The sequence below is a fragment of the Spermophilus citellus genome, assembly GCF_964194105.1.
Source record: "Spermophilus citellus genome assembly, chromosome: 6".
Taxonomy (NCBI): Eukaryota; Metazoa; Chordata; class Mammalia; order Rodentia; family Sciuridae; genus Spermophilus; species Spermophilus citellus.
Genome location: NC_138187.1, coordinates 84,041,332 through 84,067,023, shown reverse-complemented (window position 1 = coordinate 84,067,023; position 25,692 = coordinate 84,041,332). Strand labels below are relative to the sequence as shown.

The following is a 25,692-nucleotide window of genomic DNA, read 5'->3' as shown; positions in this document are numbered from 1 at the left end:
AGTGCTGGAGTCTCTTCTTGATTTCAAAGGAGGAGAGTAATATCAGAAATGATAGGATACATCCTTTGAGGAATCATGATATCCATGATTTTTAAAGTTAAGTAGAGAGGCATAGAAAAAGTTACTGTTGTAGCAAGGAGATGGAGCTACATCTTCACTCTTAGAAGGACAGTAAACTTGATTTATAAAATTCTAGAGTCCTGTAATAATATCCATCCTTAAGTCTTACTGTATGACATGTATGAGGGCTGGGGCTGTATTCAGTGGTAGAGTGCTTGCCTCGCATGTGTGAGGCACTGGGTTTGATTCTCTTCACCACATGTATGAGCAGCATTTATATAACTATAACATACACATAAATAAATATCCAACTGGATATTCTATTTATGTATGTGGGGCTGAGGATTTTACCCAGTGCCTATCATGTGCTAGACAACCGTTCTACTGCTGAGACACAGCCCCAGGAGCTTAAATTTCTATTCATAATATTACCTCTGGGTCAGATGGTGAACCCATAGATTGGAGCATTTTTGTACCTGCTTTTATCTGAAACCTTTATATTACTTATATGGTTCTGAGGGGCCTACCCTAGATCCAGGCTGGAAACAGGAGATGGTACTGGGAGTTGAACACGGGTGCTTTATCACTGAGCTACATCTACATCCTCTGTCCATTTTTTGAGACAGGATCTCTCTCAAGTTGCTTAGGGTCTTGCTAAATTGTTACGTCTGGCCTTGCAACTTATAGTCCTCCTGCCTCAATTTACCAAACCCCTGGGATTACAAGGATGCATCACCATGCCTGGCCTCATTCTGACTTCTTTGAGAGGCCAAACTGAAAAGGCAATTATGTTGGAGCTGTTGGAAGCTGAGAAATTAAATGGCCCTGGAACAATGGTAGAACTCTTGGGTCATGGACTTCAGGGATGGCATGCACCAGTTATCCCCATGTTTCCCTTCAGTTTGGGCTTCAAGTGTTAGCTAATCTTACTGCCTATACTTCTGGTTTGACATCACGATATTAGTGCCCCAAACCATGTCAATCTTATTATGGATCTTTTTTTTTTTTTTTTTTTTTTTTTTAATGTGGTGCTGAGGATCGAACCCAGGGCCTCACACATGCTAGGCAAGCACTCTAACACTGAGTCACAACCCCAGCCCTATGGATCTGTTTTTACAAGTATATTCTGAGATAAATATAGGAAATCAGATCTAAAGTATAGTGTACATGCTTAATGAAGGGCCATGGATTTTCACTAGTCTCTTTGCCTTGGTATATTGAGTAGAATCAACCATTTTTCATTACCTAAAAGCTGGGTCACCTTCGGTAATTAAATGGTTATCAAGTCATCATATACTGTTTATCACAAATGTTATTCTCTATTAGATTTTACATACTGTATTGCCCAGTTGGACTTCATATAACAATTCAATTAGGAGAGGCCAAAGTAGTCCTATATAGGTCTCTTTCTTCAAAACTAAAAACACTACTGCAGAAAACAGGTGTATACATACCCAGCAACAGAATTTTTATTTTAGATGTTCAGGGTGGAAAGATTTGACCCAATTTGGAACTCAAGTTTGCTTTCCTATCTCTACCTTTTAGACTAGGTTAAAAAAGTAGTAGTTGGGTTTAAAGAAATAAAACTTGTAGTAAAGACACCCTGCATTTGTTTGTTTCCATTAATAGTAGCTAGACTTTTAAATTTTAAAGGTTGTACCCTACCTGTAATTACAGTTCCATACCACCACATGCATTTTGTGCTGCTTTTATTTTATGAAAAAACTAATTTCAAATCTACATTAAACTAAGTTGAATACAAAGTCTTTGTGAAGAAGACCTAGTGGTCTCATTTACAAAAACAGGGCCAGTGTCCTCTTTGGCCTTAAAATTTCAGGAAGGGCACTTCAAATGGCTTCGTGTTTGCATGTTTCAGCGCCAGAGCATATGAGTAGACTCTGGCATCCACTGTAAGATGTTCTTCAGCTACTAGAGCTGCAGGAAGCAAAAAATATAACTTAGAAAATGCACTTAACAATGGATAACACTTTCAATATTTACTGTACAATTAGTATTTGCCTGTTCATAGGCTAGATGCTCGTAATAATATTTTCTATCTTCAGAGATCCCACTCCAAAGGAAGAATGAAGGACAGAAAAGCAGGATCCCATTCCCAGCACAAGCTAGAACACCAAGGATAATGATTTTACATATTAAGACAGCAAAGCTGTAAGTTCACAGATTCAATGATTATACTTCATTTACAGCTCTGGGTTTAGTCTTCTGAAACTCCAAGGTGATGATTCTCCCATCATTGGAGGGTGCACATTTCCCCTTGGCAGGCTGAAATATGTGCATGTTAGGCCTGGAAGAATACAACTAAGAATGTGTTCTCAGAATTATATTATAATAGGGCTTAGTGGGAACTTGTTTTTCACTCCAATGGAGGATGTTAGACTTTAAACGTGTAGTTTGCCTAGCCATTTGTTTGGGAACAATCTCAAAGATAATTTGATCCTTGAAGGCAGGGATCATGTCCTACTCAGATGCTCGATAAGTGTTGAATGCTATTCTTTGTGGCAAACTGATCTTAAAATACCTTCCTTACACCTTCTCAAATGTTCCTTGTTGAATAAATTACTTGATTACTGTATCTACTAAGATTAGGCAAACTGGTTCTTTCATATTTTTCTCTCCTCCCTCCCCTCCTCCTCCTCCTGCTCTATTTTCCCCCTCTTCTAAGACCAGAAACAAAGGCAAATTAGGTGGGAGACAGGACACAGAAAGATATTTTTTAAAGAGGATACTCTCAATGGAAGAAAGAATAAAAACTGATGGCTGTAGCACTTAAGCACCTGGATGCCAAGTGCTTTGCCTACATTGTGCCATTTTATTCATGCCTCCTTAGAGGCAGAGGCTATTGTTATTCATGTTTTAAGATAAAGTTTAGAGATCAAGACTTGTTTGAAGTCATAAATAATCAGCTGAGCCTCAAACCAAGTAAGGATTATGCAACTATGAGCTATATTGCCTCTTTACTTATTTATTTAAACTGAGGATTGAACCCAGTGGTGCTTTACCTCTGAGCATCCACAGCCCTTTTTATTTTGTAGTTTGCTTAGGGCCTTCCCAAGTTGGTATGGCTGGCCTTGAATTTGCAATCCTCCTGTCCCAACCTTCCTAATTGCAGGTATTACAACTGTATTGCATGTTAGCCACCGACATGGCTTTCTCGGAATGGTTATCTCTTTTTAATATGATACAATTATTTCTAAGTCTGCTTTTAAGATCTTGAGGTGGTTTCTACTTTAGGTCTAGTATTTTAAAAGGTAAAGCAGGGACAGAGGCTGAGAGTCTGAAATCACAGTAGCTTTTGAAAGATACCCATTTTACCTTTCAAACCAGTAACAGACATTTCAGAGTGATCTGCTTTGATGTGAAATTGTAAGCCACTGGCAGTCATGGAAGGAAGAGACACTCTAAAAAGCTTCTGAGCAAATAATGCTTCAAGTTAATGTGTGAAATAATTACTTAAAAATGGTAGAAAAAATAGGTATCAATTTCCTGAACTATAACCAACAAAATATTCAAATTTTGAAAAAGGTCTCCTTTGTAAATGAGTGGAAATCTACCCAGCCTGCACAGAGTACTCCTGGAACAGCCCTTGTCATGTCTGCATTAGCAGTATCACCTGAGGCAGTTATATGAAAGACATCTTTCCACATAACAGGATTTTTATACAATCCCTGTGAGATGGACTGGCCAAGAGTTACAGAATGGAACTACATGACCAGTGATTTAAAAAGGGTCATACAGCTAGTTAGTTTGGTTCATTATATCAGTTTATCATGGCATACAGAAGATACTACAAATATTTGTTGAAGAAATATTGTTAAATTCTCCTTTAACTTACATCCTGCATAAAGAACCATCCAAAACATAGTTGAGGGAAAGCTAAGCCATATCTATTTACGCCTTTTCACTGCTATGGAATAAAGATTAAGAGTACAGAATAGTTTTGGCTAGTTTTGAACAGGAATATAAAAACAATTTTGTTGGGGAAAAAAGACCCCTACTAAAAGCTTTCACTTGAATATAGAATGTTTTGCTTTCTAAAATTCCATGCCAGCTGGAAAAAAAAAATTACTATATGTCAATGGCAGTTTTCACAATGGTTTCTAGGTACTGGACATTAAGATAAAGAAAGTTGGGTAATAATCTTAAGGATGCTTACCATCAAGTCTATTCAGCAGGTCGTTCTTTGGTAAAGAAATTACTTCCACAAATTCTAAATAAACAAAGTTCAAATGAAAACAGAGCTAAATAACAAGAGCCCACCAAACAACCCCAAATGTCTGTAGTGTCATCACTATACTAAGCCATACAAGTGGTCAGCAACTGGAAGTCGAATAACATACCTCCATCCCCTGAAAATAAACAACAGAAGGAGAATATTTTAGCAAGACTGTAAGGTAATACCTTGGAAAGCTTCAATAATGTAAGACATATCAAAATGGCTATTTAACAGAGACCTGATTCTCTACCAACTTTAGTTATCTCATGGCAAAACAAATTCCAACAGTACAAAGTTATTATTCTCCAAATCAAGGGCTTAATAAGAAAATTTAAAAGCATGTTCTATAATGTACATATATAGGTGTAATATCTGTATACTGTGGTAAAATACACATAAAATTTACCTTTCTGACCATGTTTTTTGAAGGGCATGATAAGTTATTTTAAAAATTGTACCACACTGATCATGATGACCACCAGCATACATATGCTAATGGCTTTTCTCTTGGGTATCAACATTGCATTACAGTATTTTTGTATACTGAAATGTTTCAATAGAACCAAGAATGTTAAGAGAATAAAGATCTTAGATGAAAATGGACACTAATAATTCTGATGTTCTAACCCACAGAATTAATTTAACCCCCTATGAATCAGTGACATAATATTATATAATTATTAAGAACAAAAGTTCTCTTAGAAGTAGGCAACTTTTTTTTTTTTTTTTTTAAAAGAGAGAGTGAGGGGGAGAGAGAGAGAGAGAGAGAGAGAGAGAGAGAGAGAGAGAGAGAGAGAGAGAATTTTAATATTTATTTTTTAGTTCTCGGCGGACACAACATCTTTGTTGGTATGTGGTGCTGAGGATCGAACCCGGGCCGCACGCATGCCAAGCGAGCGCGCTACCGCTTGAGCCACATCCCCAGCCCCAGTAGGCAACTTTTTAATCTTTAGTTTTTATAATTTAAGCTATGTCCACCCTGGCTCCATTCTGACCATTTTTAGGGTTATAGTTCAGTGGCATCAAATAACATTCACAGTGTGCATCCATCACTACTGTTAATCTCAGAACTATCACCCCAAATAGGAACTTGGAACCCATTAAAAAATAATGGATAATTACTGTAATCTCTATTTTCTGTGTCTATTAATTTGTCTGTTCCGGGTACTTCATACTAGTAGAATCAAATAACATTTGTCTTTTTCGTGTTGGGCCCATTTCACCTAAGCATAATGTTTCCAAGGTTCATACATGTTGTAGCATACCACACCAAGTTTTTAATAGTTGAATATTCCCTTGTGTACAGAGACTACATTTTGTTTATCCATTCATCTGCTGATGAACACTTAGATGGTTTCCATTTTTGGCTACTATGAATGATGCTGTGGTGAACGTGGATGTACAAGTATGCAAGTCTCTGCTTTCAATTCTTTTAGGAATGGAAATGCCATCTCATAGTAATTCTATACCTAATTTTTTGAGAAATTGCCAGACTGTTTTCCGTAGCATGTTATATTTGCAATTTAAAAACTAAGCATTTAAAATTGGTTGCAATTAAACACTGAAGCAGGAATAACTAAAAAGGGTAAGAAATTATAGGAATAGTTGATAAACATCTGCCCCTTAACAATACTTGTCATTCTTAAAATACATGGGAATACAGAAATCAAGGTGGTATTGAAATTTCTCACTTTATATTTGGGCCTGTAGCTCATTTTACTAAGTGGGAATAAACTTCATATAAAAATGTGTAATTTAACATTTCAAATAAAGAAAGAATAAAAATCAATCAAGTGTGGGCTGGGGATGTGGCTCAAGCAGTAGCGCGTTCCCCTGGCATGTGTGCGGCCGGGGTTCGATCCTCAGCACCACATACAAACAAAGATGTTGTGTCCGCCGAGAACTAAAAAATAAATATTAAAATTCTCTCTCTCTCTAAAAAAAAAAAAAAAAAAAAAAAAAAAATCAAGTGAAAGAAAAATGCTAAACTACTCAAGTTAGGAAAACAGACAAGAATACTAAAGTACCTCTAAAAGACTGTGCTTTGAATGGAAGATTATGATTCATTTAACAAAAGAATTTTAATAAGTTAAAAGGATACTTAATGCAATTCAGCCTCCTTCAGTGTAGCCAACACCAACTTACCTGGCTTTGGCTTAGGTCTTACATTTTCTGCATCATCTCCATTGATGGTTACTGTCACGATGTGTGTGGTACAGTTTGACAAACCAGGATCCATACATACAACTACGGAGAGCAGTGACAACTCATCTTAAGAAACCAGTCAGATGCTTTAGTCCCTTTTCTCATTTGTCTTACTACTTAAATATCCTAAGAAGACAGACTGGGGATTCATAGTTACAGAATTGATAAAGCAATATTACAGTTATATATTCAGTCAGTACATGCTACTGGACTGCAGAGCATATATATACTAATATATTTCACACACATTTCTCCCATTTTCCCCAGAGTTACTGAGTCAGATTTGGTTAAGTCTGAGGTGTTAGGTGGCACTACCTAGTTACAAGAAAAAAGGATATTTCTAGTGAGGAGTGTGGCACGTAGATAAGGTGAGAAAGTACTAAAGGTTAGAATGGGGGAAATTCTGAAAGGCATCTAACTTTCATGATTCTCCTCCAAGTTCAGGTCCTTCTTGTTTCTACCTGCTTTCCTGAGGAGATCAATTATAACTATTCTCTTTAGTGAATTAGTTGAAATAAAAGTCACTTGAATTCTGAGCATAAAGAATATCCAAATAACTGATCCCTTTATACAGAGGAATCTAGTGATTTTCAAGAGACTGTCCAAAGTGCACACATGGCAAGCAGTACAAACCTGGAGAACATTCAGCAACGTCGCCCTTATAGCCAGTTTCTTCCTCCAGTTCCCGAAGAGCAGCAGCTTCTGGGCTTTCATTGTCATCTATGAGACCTGCAAGTCCAGATCACTTATAAGATGGGATAGGGGAATTCAATTTCATTGCACCTTTTCATTCTTCTAGCATAGCTCAGCTATGTTAGATGAGTCAGAGGATCATGTAACATGGTTTTAAAGATAAAGCTGACATTCCCCTTATTTATATCTGGAATTTTTTCATGACGATGTTACATCAACAGTCTTTTTGTACAGCACAGTGTTTCTAAGGAAAAGTGACTTGGTGGTGGCTAAATGGCTAGGTTTGGGTGCCAACTATGTGACATAGCACAAAAAGCAGCTTTATCTATCTTGCCTTTCTGTCCCACAGAAAAATACTGAGGTCTTATCATGAAATGCCAGAAAGGAGTAAACTGAAGGCTGGTGGACTTCAGATGACCATTATGGTTATTGTGAGACGCAAATAGAGAGGACAAGTGGAAGGAGAGTGGCAACTCAGATTCTTTTGCTTGAATGGAATAAAACAATGTCAAGAAAAAGTGAACTGCAGGTTACTCAGTTATTTTGATTCTTATTAATTTCTTTAGTAAAATGGCAAGTAAATGAGAAATGAAATAGCTATCACTGTATGTTACCATGAACTGGGCTTTTTCTTCTTCTTCTTTTTTTTTTTTCGGTGGTGGTTACGGAGATTGAGCCCAGAGCCTCATGCATGCTCAATATGCACTTCACCACTAAGTACACTCCAAAACATAACACTTACACCATTAATGACAAGTAAATGAGAGTTCATCTTTTTAGACAGGGATAATCCAATAAAGTCCTATAATAATATAATGCACTAAATTTTGGATTGCTTTAATTACTGTATAACTGAAAAAATATTGAAATTAAGAAAATTTCCTTCTCCTGTTTATCGATGGTAGATCAAATTGTCTTTTTCATTTATGGTTTTTGGAGTTGAGTCTGACCTGCTTATTACTAAGTTTCTTATCAGGAGCAGATTGCTAATGACAAGGAATAAGTTGATAAATTAAGGAACAGTAATTACTCAAAGAGAGACTGTAGAGAGGTGGATGGGATGGCATGGAAAGGTGGGCCGTAGCACCCTGCCTCACATCACCTTCTTGGATTCAGTGGATCACTGGAGTGCGGCTGGTGGCCTGGTAGAGCCTCCCAACAGAAATGGTTCTGTTTTACTTACAACCACATGGACAGATGAAAAGATGTTAAAGATCTAAGCACTGCAGTTCTCAGGCACTGCCCTGCTCAACAGTCCCTGAGAAGGAACATGATGCTATGTTCCTTCTCAGCTACTCACCTGCTGGGAACTCCAGGCAGTAGCCGCCCATTGGTGGTCGGAACTGTTTAACCAGAACAATACATTCATAATGAAGAGTTCTCTGGAGCACTGGGATGACTGCTACACCTGTCACCAGGAAATGAAAGCAAGGTAATCCCTAAGAAAGGTTAGCCAGAACAGCAATTTGCTCAGAGCAATCCAACTAAAGCCCCAGACTTCTGCATCCAGAATCTACTCTGAATTTCCCAGTAAGCAATAAAAAATTAACTTAATCTTTAGTGCTGGCAGTTAACGTTGGAACTCTCATTTAAAACTGTAATTAAAAAATAATCATGTTTCTGTGCTTGACTTTTTAAATAAAAAGCTCATTTTAATTGTCACTTCTTTTGAGAGAGAGGGAGGGCCTACCTATGTTGCCTGTGTTCCCAGGCTGGCCTCGAATTCCTGATCCTCCTGCCTGGCCTTATAGGTGGATGTCACCATGTCCACCTCAATTTCTTAACAAATAAAACCAAACCGAAACCAAGTATTTCACACAGGATCAAGGACATGAAGCTTCAGTTTACGCGGACCTCTAGGGAGAACCATCACTCACTGTGCAGCAGCCAGACCACTGTGAGTTAGTGATCTCTATGCTCCTGCAATTCCATTAAGCAAGAAACCAAGTAGACTCCACTGCTACTAGTGTATGCTAACTAGACTGATTATAACAGAGTAAGAGGTCTTTCCTCCCAAGTAACTTGGCCTTAATCAAAACAAAACTAAAAAACAAAAAGCCCCTGGGTTCTGGAAAATACAAACCATCTGGGAAGAGGCCTGGGCTCCTTTTAAATGCTTTTGCTTCAGGTAAGAACAAGAGCTGCAGCAAAACTACTCTGCTTATAGTAAAAATAGATATCAGAAAAATAAAAAGGAAAAATAAGAAAAGACCTACTTCCCCAATGCCAGAAGTGATTTTCAGGATTGTTTCTGAGGTCTTTGTAGTCAAACCATTCATAAAAGGAAAGGAAAGGTGAACTGAAAAAAAGTGTCTTTTCCCAATTCACATTAACTTATAAAAGCAAGGGGTTGAGGGCAGGAAGGTATGCCAAATCATTTTATGAAGCTGAGGGCTCTCACCTGGATCTTTGAACAGCAAATACAGACACACAGGGTGGCTTTAAGATTTATATTTGGCTATAAAAATATGTACACCTCACCTAAAAAAATACCATTCTGAGCTTAGAAAACAAGAACCAGAAGTTCTTTATAAAGAAAGCTTGATTTAAACTGGATGCCAGCCATGGCAACTCAGTGAAAATAAATAAATAAATAAATAAATAAATAAATAAATAAAAATCTGAGGATATAGGGATATAGCTCAGTGGTAGAGAGCCCCTGGGTTAAATCCCCAATGGCATCAAAACAAAACAATACAAAAAAAAAAAAAAAAAAAAAAAAAAAAAAAAAAGCAAAGCTTTATTTAGTTACATAGAATGGGGAAAAAAAAAGATTTTTCAGGTAAAAGAACATAACTGAATGTAACTCTTTTCTCTGAGATTTTGGTTATACTAAATACTCTCCTGCAAGAGAGTATATAACTATAACTTATAACTATAAGACTCATACCATCAGCAGACTGTCCTTTCCTGGTTGTACGTTTCACTGTTTCCCAAGTTCTGTTCAGACAGAGAAGATGAAAAAAACTGTTAGTGTTAAAGGAGAATGTTCTTAGGTTTCCATGTATAACCAGAACTTCATAAATGCAACGCATGCAAATGTCCTAATGATACTGACCAAGAAGACCAAGACTATAAAGATCTGTTATTTAAAAAGCCAACTGTACTTAGAATTTCAAAATGACCAAAGAAAACCATTGCCACCCTACACCTAACCCTCTGGGCACCATCTAACAGAAAGCCTGCTAGGCACTTGCTTTGCCACTCTCAAAACACTTCAGTTTGGATCATCAGTCTGCAGGTGAGCAGGGCAGCTGGTGAGTGCAGCTGTGAAGGCTGTTAAGCAGTGAAGCAAAGTAAGCCCCAGGAAGATCCCAGCCTTGTCCCATGCACAATGCCAACTACTGACATTATTTACATAGATTTTAAAATATATGACCTAAAGTACACAGTTTAAGAAAGTAGAACCTTCCCATTTACTGAGGAATTATTAAATTGAGGTAAGTGCTCTATTTTGCATATGCGAAGTTTTGTCTAAGGGGGAAAAATGGTCCCTATAGGGAAAAAATGAGGTAACAGCAAATTCCTGCTCCCTTTTATGGCTTTACTCCTTGTTAGCTATCTGTTCCTGGCTATGTTACTTCAGGTTTTGGTAACATCTGTACTAATCCACTTCCTCGACAGGAACATTGAGCAAACTTATATAGAAAATATAGTTACTGAAAAAATCATGCTGTTTAAAGGGGAAAGAGCATAACAGGAAACTTCTCCCTTTATGCTCTCCTCCCTTAAGTAGAGAAAAATAAAAAAAACTGGTAAAAAATGGGAGTGGAGAAGCAAACAATTTTAGTTCTCTTCTAAAGGAAGTGAGAGATCTGGGTGGCTCTGGGAATTTGAATAAGAAAGGAGTCAATATCTGCAGCCCAGTAGTAAGGGTTATGAAATGTACTATTATGAGAAACCCTCTTGCTCATACTTTTTATCTAGTGGTCCCCAAGATTTGGACCTTGCCCCATTTTAATAAAACAATTTTCTGATATTTAATATGGTTTACAAAAAAAAAAAAAAAACAACAACAAAAAAAAAAAAACCCTGTATATCTTTCAGCATCATACCCAAATTCTAAAGGGCAAATGTATGTAAAAATGAACCCATGAAAATAAAGACTACTATGACAACTCACAGCAGCCCAACATTCCTGTTAGTAGCAAGAAGCCAAACAAAAAGCAATTTCTGATAAGTAGATAATACAGGTTCCAAGAGATAAAACACCTTTTGGCATAGCTCCCTCTGCTGCCTCTTAAGGTTAGTCCTAAAGACTGAAGAAGATAGTGCTGGAAAAAGCACTGAAGGTCCCATCCCAAATACACTAGGAATAAGGGAAACAAAAAGAGTAGCATCATTATAGTGGTCAAGATGAAGTCAATAAGCAGTATTGAGCCACAAAGTACCAGCAATAAACTATAAATGTATTTTTAAGAAATACTAGAACAACAGTATCCCCATGAGAGCTCTAGCAATTTTAAAGGGACTCTTGAGAGATTATTTTTCAATGGGAGTAAGAGAGTCTTAATCTCTACTTGCATTCCAGTTAAACTAAAACCACAATCTCCTGGAAAATGTTTTCTCATTTCTAAAACCTGGGAACAAATACATTATCTCAAAAATCTCTTCTAGCTTTAGAATTCTGTTTCCATGAGGTTGGATGGTAACAAAGGATGACCCCAGAACTACCCTGAATGTCAGTGTAGGGACTTACCACCAGTATGTCTTTACACTTCTAAAATTAATTTCATATCCTTTCTTCTGTAAATAAGATAGTGGACCAAAGGATTCTCTAGCTGCTATTTTATCCTTTCTGCATATGCTTTTATACTAGATAATAAAGAACACATTCTTATAAATTTATAGAATGTGGCCTACTAGAAAGTACAGAGATTCCGTCTTTAAAGTTTGATATTCCAGTACAAAAATATTAATGCTTTATATAAGACTGCATCAGGGGCCAGCAAGACGACTTATATGATGAAGAATGGAAATGATCATGTACAATTAGGTTGGTAGAAGGTAGGGTCCACTCCCAAATTACTGAAATAGACTCTGTGAGACCTAGACTTGAGTATTCTGAAGAAAATCCCCAAATGACTCTGGTGGACATTCCTAATTAATTGTTGGAAGGGAAGATGACTAGCAAGGTGAAGAGATAGATGGCATAAACCAACACATATTCTTAGACTAATTAGTGTTAAGGGTTGTATTTTGTGTTATAAACTTAATTTTACAAGAAAAAGAAACCATACCGTATCATAATATATTGGATTCCAATGTCTGTATATATTTTCACAAATATAAATACATTTGAATATACTGTGCTCCCTGAAGCTTGGCCTTGCCACATTTCTGTATTGGGTCTGGCCGTATCCCTTACGTTTTAAAATATTAAATTCACTTAATATTTTAAATGTTACAGTCTTCGATGATGATGATGGCATAGTGTGTTTGCTTTCTTACTTTTGGGTTTTGAGTCAACAGTGCAATATAAATATCTTAATGTTTCCTATAGCTCTCCAACACCAGGTCTTATTACTGTTTGTGCTAATTTACTAGATCTAATCAAAATTGTCCAAATTTGCGAGTCCATGTATTTTCTTCACCTTGATGACAGATGGGTCTACCCACAGAGAAGCCATGTATTTTTATCTGATCACTTAACAAATGAAATTTTTATAATAATGAATATTAATCATGTAATCTGGATAAATCATGTGATCTAATTTTCATACTTTCTGTTTTACTCATTATGTTTCATTAGGTAAATAATCTATTTGAATACATTATAGTTTTAAATTTTCTTTATATTTTGTAGTGCTGCAGATGGAACCTAGGGCTTCCTTACACATTAGGCAAGTGCTCTCCTGCTGAATTATAGTTTATAATACTATCAGAAATGATTACTAAACATCAAGTATGGAAAACAGAAAAATAAGAATTAAGTACATAGCTGTCTTTTTTTTTTTCTCCTTTTTTTGTTAGTTCTTCTCCCAGCCTTCTCTTATTATTTGGCAGAGTTAAATAAGCATATGTACCATTTTCTACTTTATTTTTATATTAACTTTTCCCATTTTACTAGGTTTTCTTCAAATACACCATAACAATTAGTTAATCACACACATACATATTTACAGTGCTTGAACTTAGGACCTTGTGCATGCTAGGCAAGGGCTATCTATATCACTGGACTACAATCTCCAGTCCAGCCCTAACTTTCTTTTCTTCTTCTTTTAATAGTAAGGAGACTTGAATCCAGGAATGCTCTACAACTGAGCTATATCCCCAGTCCTTTTTCATGTTGTAAAATTTGAGATAGGGTCTTGCTAAGTTCCTGAGGCTGGCCTGGAACTTGGGATCCTCCTGCCTCAGTCTTCCAAGTAGCTGGGATTACAGGTGTGTGCCACCACACCGATTTTTTTTTTTTGTGGGGGTGGGGGTACTGGGGATTGAACTCAAGGGCACTTGACCACTGAGCCACATCTCCAGCCCTATTTTCATATTTTATTTAAAGACAGGGTATTTTGTATTTTATTTAAATACTAAAAGACAGGGTCTCACTGAGTTGCTTAGAACCTCACTTTTGCTGAGGCTGACTTTGAACTCACGATCTTCCTGACTCAGTCTCCCTAGCTGCTGGTATTATAGGCATGTGCTACTGTGCCCGGTACTGGGAATTGAACTCAGGGGCACTCAAACAGTGAGCCACATCCCCAGCCCTATCTTGTATTTTATTTAGAGACAGGGTCTCACTGAGTTGCTTAGCATCTCACCGCAGTTGCTGAGGCTGGCTGTGAATTTGTGATCCTCCTGCCTCAGCCTCCCAAACAGCTGAGGCAGGAGGATCACAAGGACCACTGCACCCAGCCTCTTTTAACTTTTTAGTGAGCATTTTTCACGTATAAATCTGAGTATAAACAAGAGATAATTTCCTTAGACATTCTCAGCAGTGGGACTGTTAGGTCAAAAGGTACAATGTGTTTCTGGCTATTGCTACAATGAATGAAAATATGCATTATGATATGGGTTTTTCTTCCAATTTACATTTCTATGAACAAGGTATAAACATCTAGGTGTTACCTTAAAACCAGCTATGTTTTTGTTTTCTCTTTAAATTTTTCTAATTTAGAGATTAAAAGTATTGGTTTTACAAGTATTGTTTACATGTATTGTTAATTATTCTGCTATCTTGGCAACTAAATTAGGTTTGACACAAAAGTTTAGTTCCACACTAGTCTACTGGGGAGAATGGTGTTAAAATAGTTTCCTGATTAGATATTGTAACAAATTTATAACCTAATTTTATTCATGTTATCAATGATCCAAACATTTTAACAGTGGAAAAACATCTTCATTAAAGTCCTTATTTAAAAGTTTATAATGAGGAAAACATAAAAAAATTATGTTAAACATTCAACAGAGATCCAGAGAACCAAGATATTGATCAGTTTATAAGAGAAGAAAACGTTTACCTAGTTTTACCAGTAGGATCCATGTAAGTTGTTTTTTCAAGCTTGACCCATTTTCCTTCTGAAATTAACTAAAATGAGATCAGATAGTAAGTTGGGAAATTTTCTAACTCAGTTGGTTTTTTATCTAAAAGGTATTTTTTGTTCAGATTTTTGATAATGTGGTCCCCCACCCCAATAATCATGCTTCCCTCCCAATAATTTTGGGCAAGTTTTCATTTCAGAATAAATATTCAAAGTTGTTTTTCCTAAGGCTAGCTCTGTTTCTCTTTGGAGTTTTTGAGGTATTATTAAGAAGTGAATGGGCTGGGGATGTGGCTCAAGTGGTAGCACGCTCGCCTGGCATGTGTGCGGCTCGGGTTCAATCCTCAGCACCACATACAAAGATGCTGTGTCCGCCAGTAACTAAAAAATAAATATTAAAATTCTCTCCCTCAAAAAAAAAAAGAAGTGAAAATAAGTGACAGTCAAAATGGACAGGAAATGGGAGCGTGGCTCAGAGAGAGAATGTGCAAGGGCTCTGGTGTAATTCTCAGCACCAACAAGTAAAAAAGTTGAAACTTCTGGGATGGAGGAAGTGGGGGCAATTAGATGGGAGCACCAATTTAAGAGGTCTTCTGGGATACTCCTACTAAAGTTCTATCCCCCCATCTGGGTATTAGCTACATAGGTGTATGTGTGGGTAAAAAAAAATTTTTTTAATATTTATTTTTTAGTTTTTGGCGGACACAACATCTTTGTTTGTATGTGGTGCTGAGGATCGAACCCGGCCGCACACATGTCAGGCGAGCGCGCTACCGCTTGAGCCACATCCCCAGCCCCGCGTGGGTAAAATTTTATCAATGTATTTTCCATAGAAGATTATATTGGAAAAAAAATTGTGGGGAAAACAGGTCCAGGATTAAGTTTCCTACCATGACATGTGATCTGTCCACCCAATCTAAGACAAGTCCCTGGGACTGTTCAGGCTAGCTGTTTGAGGAGTTTTGGTTACAAGGACTAACTTACTTATGGCACTATACTGAACTGAGAGAGTTTCACTGTATACTTAAAGCAGTAGCCTTTTTCTTACTATCCTATCTTTCACTTCTTCCCGGCAGCAACCTAAAAATTATCAGCAGATCTGTTCACAGACAATGGAAAAACTTTTAAATAAAAAATAATTCCAGAAAGGTACCAAGATCAGAATTGATGAAGGATTTAAAATTTATCCACTGCAATGGTTCCTGCAAAAAGAGACTCTTGAAAAACTAAATTGAATAACATACAAGACAGACATTAGTTCTACAAAGTCAGTGGAATTTGGTCCACAACTAACAATTTAGGTTTCTTTTTTTAAAAATATGTATATTTTAGTTGTAGTTGGACAAAATACCTTTATTTTATTTATTTTTACGTGGTGCTGAGGATTGAACCCCAGTGCCTTGCACATGTTAGGCAAGTGCTCTACCACTGAACCACAACCCCAGCCCCAATTCAGGTTCTTAAACATACATGTTGGATCACAAACAGCTAAGATATGATAACTAAATATGAAATATCAAAGTTTTAAAAGACCCACATAGTTTTGCCTTTCTATTCAGGGAAGTAGATTATTTTAATAAGAATTAAGAATTTTCTATTAAGAGTCAAAATCTACTTACAGTCTCATTTCATCCATACATATAACTAAGAGGGATAAACTATTGCTGTCACACAATAGCAAAAAGTACTTGAACTAGAAGATTTAAGGAATGACTATCTTCCAGATTGACAGTGAATTATAACTTTGGACAGAGAATACCTGGAATGTTGCCTTTGAATCACTTTTTTAAAAAACCCTATTCCCACTGATGGGCAGAATTGCAGACTCTGGGAAAGGACTAACCTGTGTTTCTCATTTGCTAGCAAAATAATAAAACTTCTTTTTCCTTAAAAAAAAAAAAAGAAAGAAAGAAAGAAAAAAGAAAAAACAAAGCACCAAAGCCCTAAAATGAGAGTAGGAGAATGTTTACAAATTATCCATCTGCAACAATAAACAACATAAATACTTCTCTTAAATTTAGACTTATGTGGGAAGGGAAAAGGAAAGTGAAAAACAAATTATACCTCCTCTGAAATAATAGTCTGTTTGGTATTCCGAGAAGCATCTGTTGGTTCTTGGTTCTCCATTTTCAATCCAGCTAGTCCTCACTGAGAAGTTCCCGCTGTAAGATAATGAAATTTGTTTAGACTAAATTTTTTCTGAATTAAACAAATAGCTGGCCATAGGCGACTAGTCAAGAGATTCAAATGGCAAATTATATACCATTAAAGCTGCTTCTCCTTTTTGGATATGTGGTGGAACTACCCTAGATGGAAAAGCAAATTTAGAAGCCAGGCTCTTGCAGTTAAAAGTAGTTTACTCACATTCACTAACCTCTGCTGTGCACCTGGAGGACAGTCTCTTAATCAGGTTTTCTGATTCCATATCTAAAACTTTTTTCCAAAAGAAAACAGTGGGAAGATTACACACCACTCTCTACACCCATCCCAGCTCTGTCACTAACTCACCAACTTTTTTTTTTGGTGCTGGGGATTGAACCTAGGACCTTATGCATGCCAGGCAGTACTTTACCAACTGAGATATCCCCAGCCCTCACTTAGTAACTTTTTATATCTAACTTAAGTTTCCTGTGCTGGTGTTTTTTTACCTTCTTTCCTTTTTAATAAGTTGGGGTAAATGGATTTATCCTTTTAACAATTTTGAGTTTACAGTTCAGTGGCATTACACACACTCACATTTGTATACTATCAATATTACAGTTTCAACAGGTATCAAAGTACAGTTGTACAGTCAACTAGTGCTAGAAGGTCTGTCAAGAATAAAGCAGATCCCTGATCTATTATCACACACTACTTCCTCTTTCTTAGTTTCCTTCTTCATTTTTGGACTTTGCCCATCTGAGAGTCTTTTTTCCCTATTCTTTCAGTTGGTTAATCATCTAGAGGCACTGCATAGTTGTCTTGCTGTTAAGAAGTCTGAAGCTATTCTGATTCCTCATCCTTTTTTCCATGTGACCTGTTTTCTTTCTTGGGAAGCTTATGACCAAGAAAGAGTCTTCCCACTGACATTATCATAAGGACCACTCAAGTGGGTCCTTCCAGTACAGAAACTTCATACTGTGCTTCTTTTTAGGGAAGTTCTCTTGAATCGCTTTATTGATAATTTCCTCTTCTGTATTTTTTTTCTTTCTTTTAAGAACTGTTATTTAGCTGTTGAGTTTTGTGAACTGATTCTTCTTGTTGTCATTCTTCTTTTCCATTTCCTTGTTACCTCATTTATCTACATTTCTTAATTGGTATTCTAACCCTTTACTACTCTGAAATTTCATAGTTCTCCAACCTACTCTACCTCATAACTTTTCTTCAGAGAAAATGGTTAACCCTCAGGTTGCGAGGGTGGTGACAGATATTGGACCCAGGACTCCCCTTTGGATACCCAAATCTCCTGACACTCTTATCTCCTAGATAAAATATCATGATATTTGCATACAACTTATACACATCCTCCCATATGTTTTTATTAATTAATTTATTTTAATTAGGTATATATGACAGCAGAATGCATTTTGATTCATTGTACACAATTGCAGCACATCCCGTATATTTTAAATCATCTCTAAATTACTTATAATTAACGTAAATTTTACAAAAACAGTTGTTATATTATGCTGTTTAGGGAACAATGACAAGGAAAAAGTCTACATGTTCAGTACAGAAAGAATGACCCCCTCCCTCAATATTTTCAATCCATGGTTGGTTGAATCTATGGATGTGGAACCCACAGATAAGGAAGCAATTGCATAGACCTTCAAACATCAATTTGGTTATCATCTGTGTTAAGGAAAAAGTTTCTTCCAGAATCTAAAGTGATAATCAAATCTTTAATTTTTACCTTGTCAGCAAGTTTCCCTATCTTAAAATACAGTCAACAAAACCCAAACTATATTTATATTCATAAAGTACCTTTAAAAATCAAATGTCTAACTATCTTAATGGACCTGGCTAAAGCACCTTGTAGCAGACCCATTAAAGATAAGGTGTTTAGAATGCAACAGTGGCCAGTATAGAGGCAGATTCTGTCCTCATAAACCTTTCCTTCTGGTGGGGAGGAGAAAAAGGTGACTTGAAGTATTATGGGAAAAGGTAAAAAAAGGATAAAAAGAGTAGGGAAGATATGTGCAGGATGGGGGAGGAAGTAATCCATATGGAATGATCAAGGTGACATCTGAACAGAGACTTGCAAGTAATAAGAAAGCAAGCTACACAGACATTTATATATTTAGAGACAGTCATTTAGCACATTGAAACCTAGAGGCCTAGTAAGAGAACAGGTTGATATTCCTTTGAAAATGTCTTAGATACTGATTTACTAGGTAAACTTTTCACTGGTACTGATTGAGAGAAGTGGTTGCAACCAAAGTAGCATGCTGACTCAGATAAAACTAACCAAAGGTAGAAAAATCAACCTGTCTCTACCTGCATGCACTACATTCAGATAAAAAAACAAACAAACAAAAAAACTTTATGTAGGTTTTTACCTTCTAGACATTCATGCCCTTCTATTAATAACATACACACCAGAGAAGAAAATTTGCCAATGTGTAAGGAAAGCTTTGAATTTTAACTCTTAACAGAAAATAACTTCTAGGTAACAAAGCAGCAACCACCCCCCGCCCCGCCAATTGAATACACAAAATAAAATGTCTAGAATGGTATAAAATTCTTGGGTTATGTCAAATTTTTACCTCCTTTGATTACATATATGTATTTTTGCAGTGCAGAGGATTGAACCCAGGGCCATGTGCATGCTGGGAAAGCGATCTACCATTGGTCTATATCTCCATCCTCTATGTCCTTTTTAAAAGTGACACTGACTCCATACCCAAACTTCTAAAAGCAGGGAAACAGTCTTCAAAACCATAAGCACCATCAGAAAATACTGAAAATCCAGGCGCACACCTTTAACTCCAGTGGCTAGGTAGACTGTGGCCCTTAAGCAACTTGGCAAGACGCTGTCTCAAAATAAAAAAATGAAAAAAGAGTTGAGGATATGGCTCAGTGGTTAAGCACCACTGGGTTCAATCCCTGATACAAAAAGAAAATACTGAAGAACCAGATATCTAGTCACTCCTATGAAAAGCATCTAATCTGGATTCCCAGAAGCCCTAGACAAAATGGGCACAACATGTAACACAGAAGAGTAGAGCCTGCTATCCCAAAACTGCCCCCATGTGAGTATCTTTAGGGGCTTTTTAAAAAAATATTTATTTTTTAGTTGTAGTTGGACACAATACCTTTATTTTATTTATTTATTTTTATGTGGTGCTGAGGATCGAACCCAGGGCCTCGTGAGCGCTCTACTGCTTAGCCACAATACCAGCCCGCAACTGGTTCTTTTAGAGTTCATGAAACTTGAAGGCATTTAAGCCAGGCCCTCTTCTGCAGCTGTCTGTACAGCTTCGCTCTGATTTTCAAAGGCATGATTGACTGCCCGAGGGATGAAAGAGCGAAATTTTGAAGGCTAGTTCCTCATCTGCTAGTCTTCATTTTAAAAAGTTAGTTGAAATCAATTACAAATACCCTAAAGATCAATCCTCAGTCAGCACTCAAGATATAGCAGTTGTTTCCAACAGACTGTGTTAAAAAATATGTAAGCTAAAATATTAGAGACTGGTGGGAGGGGGGAGCTACCGGCCTATACCAAAAAATTAAAATTAAACCAGTGGCAAACAAGCTAGGCCTCCCTAGTGCAATCAGTTTCAAGGAGAAGCAGTATTCTGAAGCAATCCATCAACAGTTTAAGTAACAAAAAATAAGCAATTAACAAGCAACTTCAAAAGTATGTAGTATTCTTTACTACCAGATTCCTAAAATGTTTCAAAAAGACAATAAAAGCACCTCAAAAATAGTACCAAAACAAGAAAGAAATATTATTTTTAGCACTATTTCAAAAACAAGAAAGAAATATTATTTTTAGCACTATTTCAAAAACAAGCTAAATGGTACAGTCTGGGGCCAGTCACAAGCAACATGCTGAAGGAAGAAAGAGGAAGTTTAAATTTCACACTTTATCCTCCACTACCTCTGCTACTGTGATAGAGCTGATCCTGAATTGACTTAGTGCTCTTTCAAGGTTTAAAAAATTGTTTAATTTGATCCACTTCTTTAACTAGAATTTAAAACTATCTACATACTACCAACATGTACATGTTATTAAAAAATACTTATATACATAATGTTGAGTGCTTTATAATTTTATTTGATTGTCCCTCATCTTCAATTTCACTGTTTTAATTCACATAAATCATTTTAATTCAGTTCAGTAGTGCAGACCTTCTGACACTGAAGGTCTAAGACGTGTTATTTTCAAGGGTACAAAAAAACTCTAGTGAGGGGAAAATGTTACAAAATTCTTAAACTTTTTAAAAGGTAGTTTGATACTGAGATATAATAAGAGACCAAGAAAGCAGGGAAAGCATTCCTACTGGAAGGAACCTACAAGTAAAAAAAGAGACACTAACTGGGACAAGGTTGAAAAATTATGAAAAAGTTTGGCAAAAATTATCAAAAAGTTTAGCACTATTAAAATAAAAAAACAAAACAACCAAACTCTACATATATGGGATGAATCTAACATTTGCAAATACATTTTTATGATTCACAGATTTGGTGAATCCCTGTCTCCTTCCTAGATCTGCAAAACAAAGTACTCTACCCTGACAGGCACACCATAATTTCTGTTGCTATATGAGCTAGTTTTAGGGGTAGGCAGAAAGTACAATCTTCCACTCAAGGGAAGGAAGACAAATGATCGATTTCTCACAAACTTTGGTATATTAATACTAGTAACAACAGACAGATAAGAGACTGTGGGAGTTAAGATTCAAGAGGTACAGCTGAGAACTCAAAAACCAGGCTTTGGAGTTTGTGCTCAGGCTTATTGCTCAATTGTTATCATACCCTATTCCCTGAAATTTGTTGAGATTGCAAAGTGAAGCAAAAATCATAACAAGAAATTACATATTGGCCAGTCTCTACCTGATAAGTTGAGTACGATAAACATCACCAGTACTCAAGCAAATAAAAAATGTAGGGGTTTACCAGGTATGCTGGCACATGCCTATAGTCCTAACTAGGCTGAAGCAGGAGTATGGCTTAAGCCCCCATAAGGTTTTTTTTTTCAGTTATAGATGGACACAATACTTTTTAATTTTATTTATTTTTATGTGGTGCTGAGGATCGAACCCAGTGCTTCACACATGCAAGGGGAGCCCTCTACTACTGAGCTACAACCCCAGCTCAAGACTGCACAAGTTTGAGACCAGCATGGACAACATAGCAAGACCCTCATTAAAAAAAAAAAAAAAAGAAAGAAAGAAAGAAAAAAGGGCTGGGGTTATGGCTCAAGTGGTAGTGCGCTCACCTAGCATGCGTGAGGCACTGGGTTCGATTCTCAGCACCACATAAAAAAAAATAAAATTGTGTCCACCTAAAACTAAAAAATAAATATATTTCTTGAAAAAGTAGAGGTTTAGATCATAAGGAAATCCTCTGACAGACAAAGATGGATCCAGCAGCTAGAGCAGTTACAATAATGCAATGGAGAAATCAACAAAGCTCTTTGAAAGAAATTAAGTGAGAAGATCAGTTTTTTTCTTTGCAGAAATAACTTTATGATTGTATTATTAATGTCAAGCATCAACTTGGGCATGTCTAAGATGTCATTCTACTTTGTCAAAAAAATTACACAAAAAAGCCACTTCATTTAATTAGGAACAAAAGAATGAGGTGATTAGGGCTGGGGTTGTGGCTCAGCAGCAGAGCGCTCTTGAAGCAAGTGCAGGCCCTGGGTTCAGTCCTCAGCACCACATAAAAATAAATAAAATAACAGTATTGTGTCCAACTACAACTAAAATATAAATATTTTTTAAAAAGAATGAGATAATTAGTATAGCTGTATTCAATAATTTTGGTTACAATCATAAAACTCAAAACTTCACTTTTTAAAAAGAAAATATTTAGAGCCGGGAGAGTGGCTCACTCCTGTAATCGGTAGGCTGAGTTAGAATTGTGAGTTCAAAGCCAGCGTCAACAATGGCCAGGTGAGATGCTAAGCAACACAGTGAGACCCTGTCTCTCAATAAAATACAAACTAGGGCTGAGGATGTGGCTTATTAGTGGTAAATTATCCCTGGGTTCAATACCCTGTACTTTAAGTACCCCTGAATTCAATCCCTGGTACACCCCCTCCCCCAAATAAATAAATAATTAAATAAAAAGAAAGTTTAAAAGAAAGTTGATCCTTCTTTTGTACAATATGGTAAAATTTTGGTTACCACAATATCAAATGGATTTAAGTGACCTTTTTGCTGTTGATAATCATCCTCAGATAATGCAGACTTCTTATACTTAATTTGTTAATAGAAAACCATTTTTTTTCCTCTAGCTGTTGGGTGGACAGGAAGGAACTAACATTTATTGAGATTATAGTGATCGGTAACTTATCACTTGATTCTGGTTGAACAAGAGTGAACTGACTGAATTCTTAGGAATAGTTAACTGGTTATAGTAATGACCCAAGCAAAGAACCTCTTGCTAGAGATCAGGCAAGAGATTAACATGTGTTTGAAATAGGGTGGTGGATTGACAAAAGAAAAAACATTTAATTTCTCGCAGAAAAGTTTATTATTTGCTCTAAAACAACTTCTAGGGAAGGGGTAAATCCAAGCTACTTCCAGGCGATGATTTGAAGGGAAACTAGGACATAGGGAGTTCATAAAAAGAGTTTATGGTGTTAGCAAGATATCCATATGGAAGAAAACTTCCAATAGTTGAAAATATTAATCTGGAAGAATTAGTTATGCTATGGATTCAAAGAAGTAAATGTGCTGTCACATTCTTTACTCTGGATTTGTGCAATAACCTCCTTCCTCTATAATCACTTGACTGCTGACATTTGTCAGTATGCAGGAGAAAAAGCAACTTCCTACTGTTGTAAAGGTTTCAGTTGAAGAGACCTGAATATAAACACTTCTTGGCTAAACCATGGTAGTTTAAAAAAGGGTGAAAGCTCATTCAGTTGTATCCATTTCAAATACTTGAGCATCTCTTGTTTGTAGTGTTAACTTATTTGATGCTGGTTAAATGTGAAACAAGTTAAAACAAATGGTGGGTAAGACTTCTAAAAAAGTCACTGAAAATAATTCTAAAGCATACAGTCGGTATAAAAGACATATCAAATTCTTTCCCTGAGGATCTATATTTAATAGTTTTTAAATTAAGCTGTGTCTCTACAAGAAACTGCAATGCTGTATTCAAGCTCAAATATTTCCCAGGCTATTTAAATGTTACTTCTTCCAAAAGGACTACGTTCCTACGTTCCTAGAATCTGTTTTCTCCCATATATTTGTTAATTCTTATCTTATACAGAAAATACCTTACTAAATGCATTTCTGTCATTTCCAACATTTCTTTCAGTTGCAACTTTTTCTTCCTAGTCAAAAAATTAAAATAAAAAAGTATGAGTGACCTTTCATGTCTGCTATTAAGTCTGTTAGCTCTATCAGTCTGGCACCATTCTCCAGTGTTAAGAGATGGAACGTAAGAAATACAGCTTCTTCCTACTACAGTCTGCACTCCATTGATACAAACTGCAACATTATAATCTATTTACCTCTGCTATCCTTTAAAGTGGTTAGTTAACCACTTAGCCAGTAACATTTTTGAGAAAAACAATTTACTTCCTGGGGGCAAAGTTTCTAACTTCAAATACACAGTGGATCCCGTTTATTATTTCTAATGAATACTTTCCCAAAGAGGCCTGCAGTAGGTGGGGTTACCTCTAATTTAAAACTGCTTAGGTCACCCTAAGCGTGTGCACTTATACTGCAAGCACCTACAGAACCACCAGGTTTTTTTTTTTTTTTTTTTTTTTTTTTTAAAGTACAGGGCATTGAACCCAGGGACAATTTACCACTAATGGCCCATATCCCCAGCCCTTTTAAATTTTATTTGTTTTTATTTTTTATTTTGAGGCAGGGTCTCACTAGGTTGCTTACGGCCTCGCTAAATTGCTGAGGCTGGCCTTGAATTTGTGATCCTTCTGCCTCAGTTTCCCAAGTCACTGGGATTACAGGCATGCGCCACAGTGCCAGGCTACCACTAGATTTTTAAAGGCGTTTCTCAATAGCTAGTACCTTCTCTTTCTCTCTCTCTCTGAAACAAAACTCAACTTCGTGGGGTAACAGTGGAAAGGGGAGTTAGGGGCAGGGGAAAAAAGAAAGAATGACACAAGTTCTACGAGAATTCTTCCAGTTTTAGGATCCCATCATTTTAGAGACTGATATAAACCTGGCTGTACGTTTCCAGACTAACAACTTTTGCGGGGCTGGACTAAATGAACTTGATGCTCAAGGTAGAAAACGTTCCCCTTGACGCTTTTTCAAACTAACCTGCGCCCCCCCCCCCTTTACCTCCTAAACCTAACGTCACCTCCCACCCTACCGCAGGATGGTACAGGCGGAATTCCGCCCAGTCTATCAAAATCAACACTCACGAATGAAGAGGAACCATTCCCCCTGTTAGCAGCTGCCTCAACCAATATACTCAAACATTTAACTGTGGCGTCCCCTGCTTCCTCCGTAGTCCAGGCTCTTCCATCGCAATCGCTGGTTTTCCTTCCGCGCTGGGACTCTAGCCCAGCCGCAGATTGGGAGACACGCGCGCGGCTGCTGCACTGTCCGAGATCAACACGCGTGCCCCCTCCCGCCCTCTCCACTCCCAAAGAGACCTCGTCCGGTGATTGTTCCGCGCCCATTTACCTACTCCAAGGTGTGGGGAGAATAAGGGAACAGGAACCAAAGAAAAAAGGACGAGCGTGAAGCAGCAACCTCTGCAGATACCGGTGGCACGACTTCAGACACCGGCGCCTCTCGCGGTGCTAAGAGGATGTGCACGCGTCCTCCTCGAGGCATCCGTAGAAATCCCGCCGCTGACTTAGCCTTAGAATGATTACCTTCC

General features: G+C 37.0%; 1 protein-coding gene across 7 annotated transcripts; it reads right to left on the bottom strand.

Annotated features, from left to right (window-relative positions):
- Positions 1-1,752: 1,752 nt before the first annotated feature.
- NUDT5 (nudix hydrolase 5) lies at positions 1,753-25,650 on the bottom strand. Of its 7 annotated transcripts, XM_081298605.1 has the most exons (10): positions 25,494-25,631; positions 16,738-16,835; positions 14,653-14,720; positions 11,403-11,501; positions 10,083-10,132; positions 8,493-8,600; positions 7,133-7,228; positions 6,440-6,541; positions 4,235-4,288; positions 1,753-1,995 (listed from the first exon to the last, which is right to left on the bottom strand). In XM_081298605.1, the coding sequence occupies exons 2-10, from the start codon at positions 16,798-16,800 to the stop codon at positions 1,886-1,888; spliced, it is 750 nt and encodes a 249-aa protein (XP_081154731.1). In that variant the 5' UTR covers positions 16,801-16,835; positions 25,494-25,631; the 3' UTR covers positions 1,753-1,885. The 7 variants fall into 7 exon arrangements, 2 of the variants coding, with proteins under 2 accessions (XP_081154731.1, XP_081154732.1); XR_014022560.1 differs by lacking the exon at positions 14,653-14,720 and having other exon boundaries at positions 4,235-4,427; positions 11,405-11,501; positions 25,498-25,650; XR_014022561.1 differs by lacking the exon at positions 11,403-11,501 and having other exon boundaries at positions 4,235-4,427.
- Between the last annotated feature and the right edge of the window lie 42 nt (positions 25,651-25,692).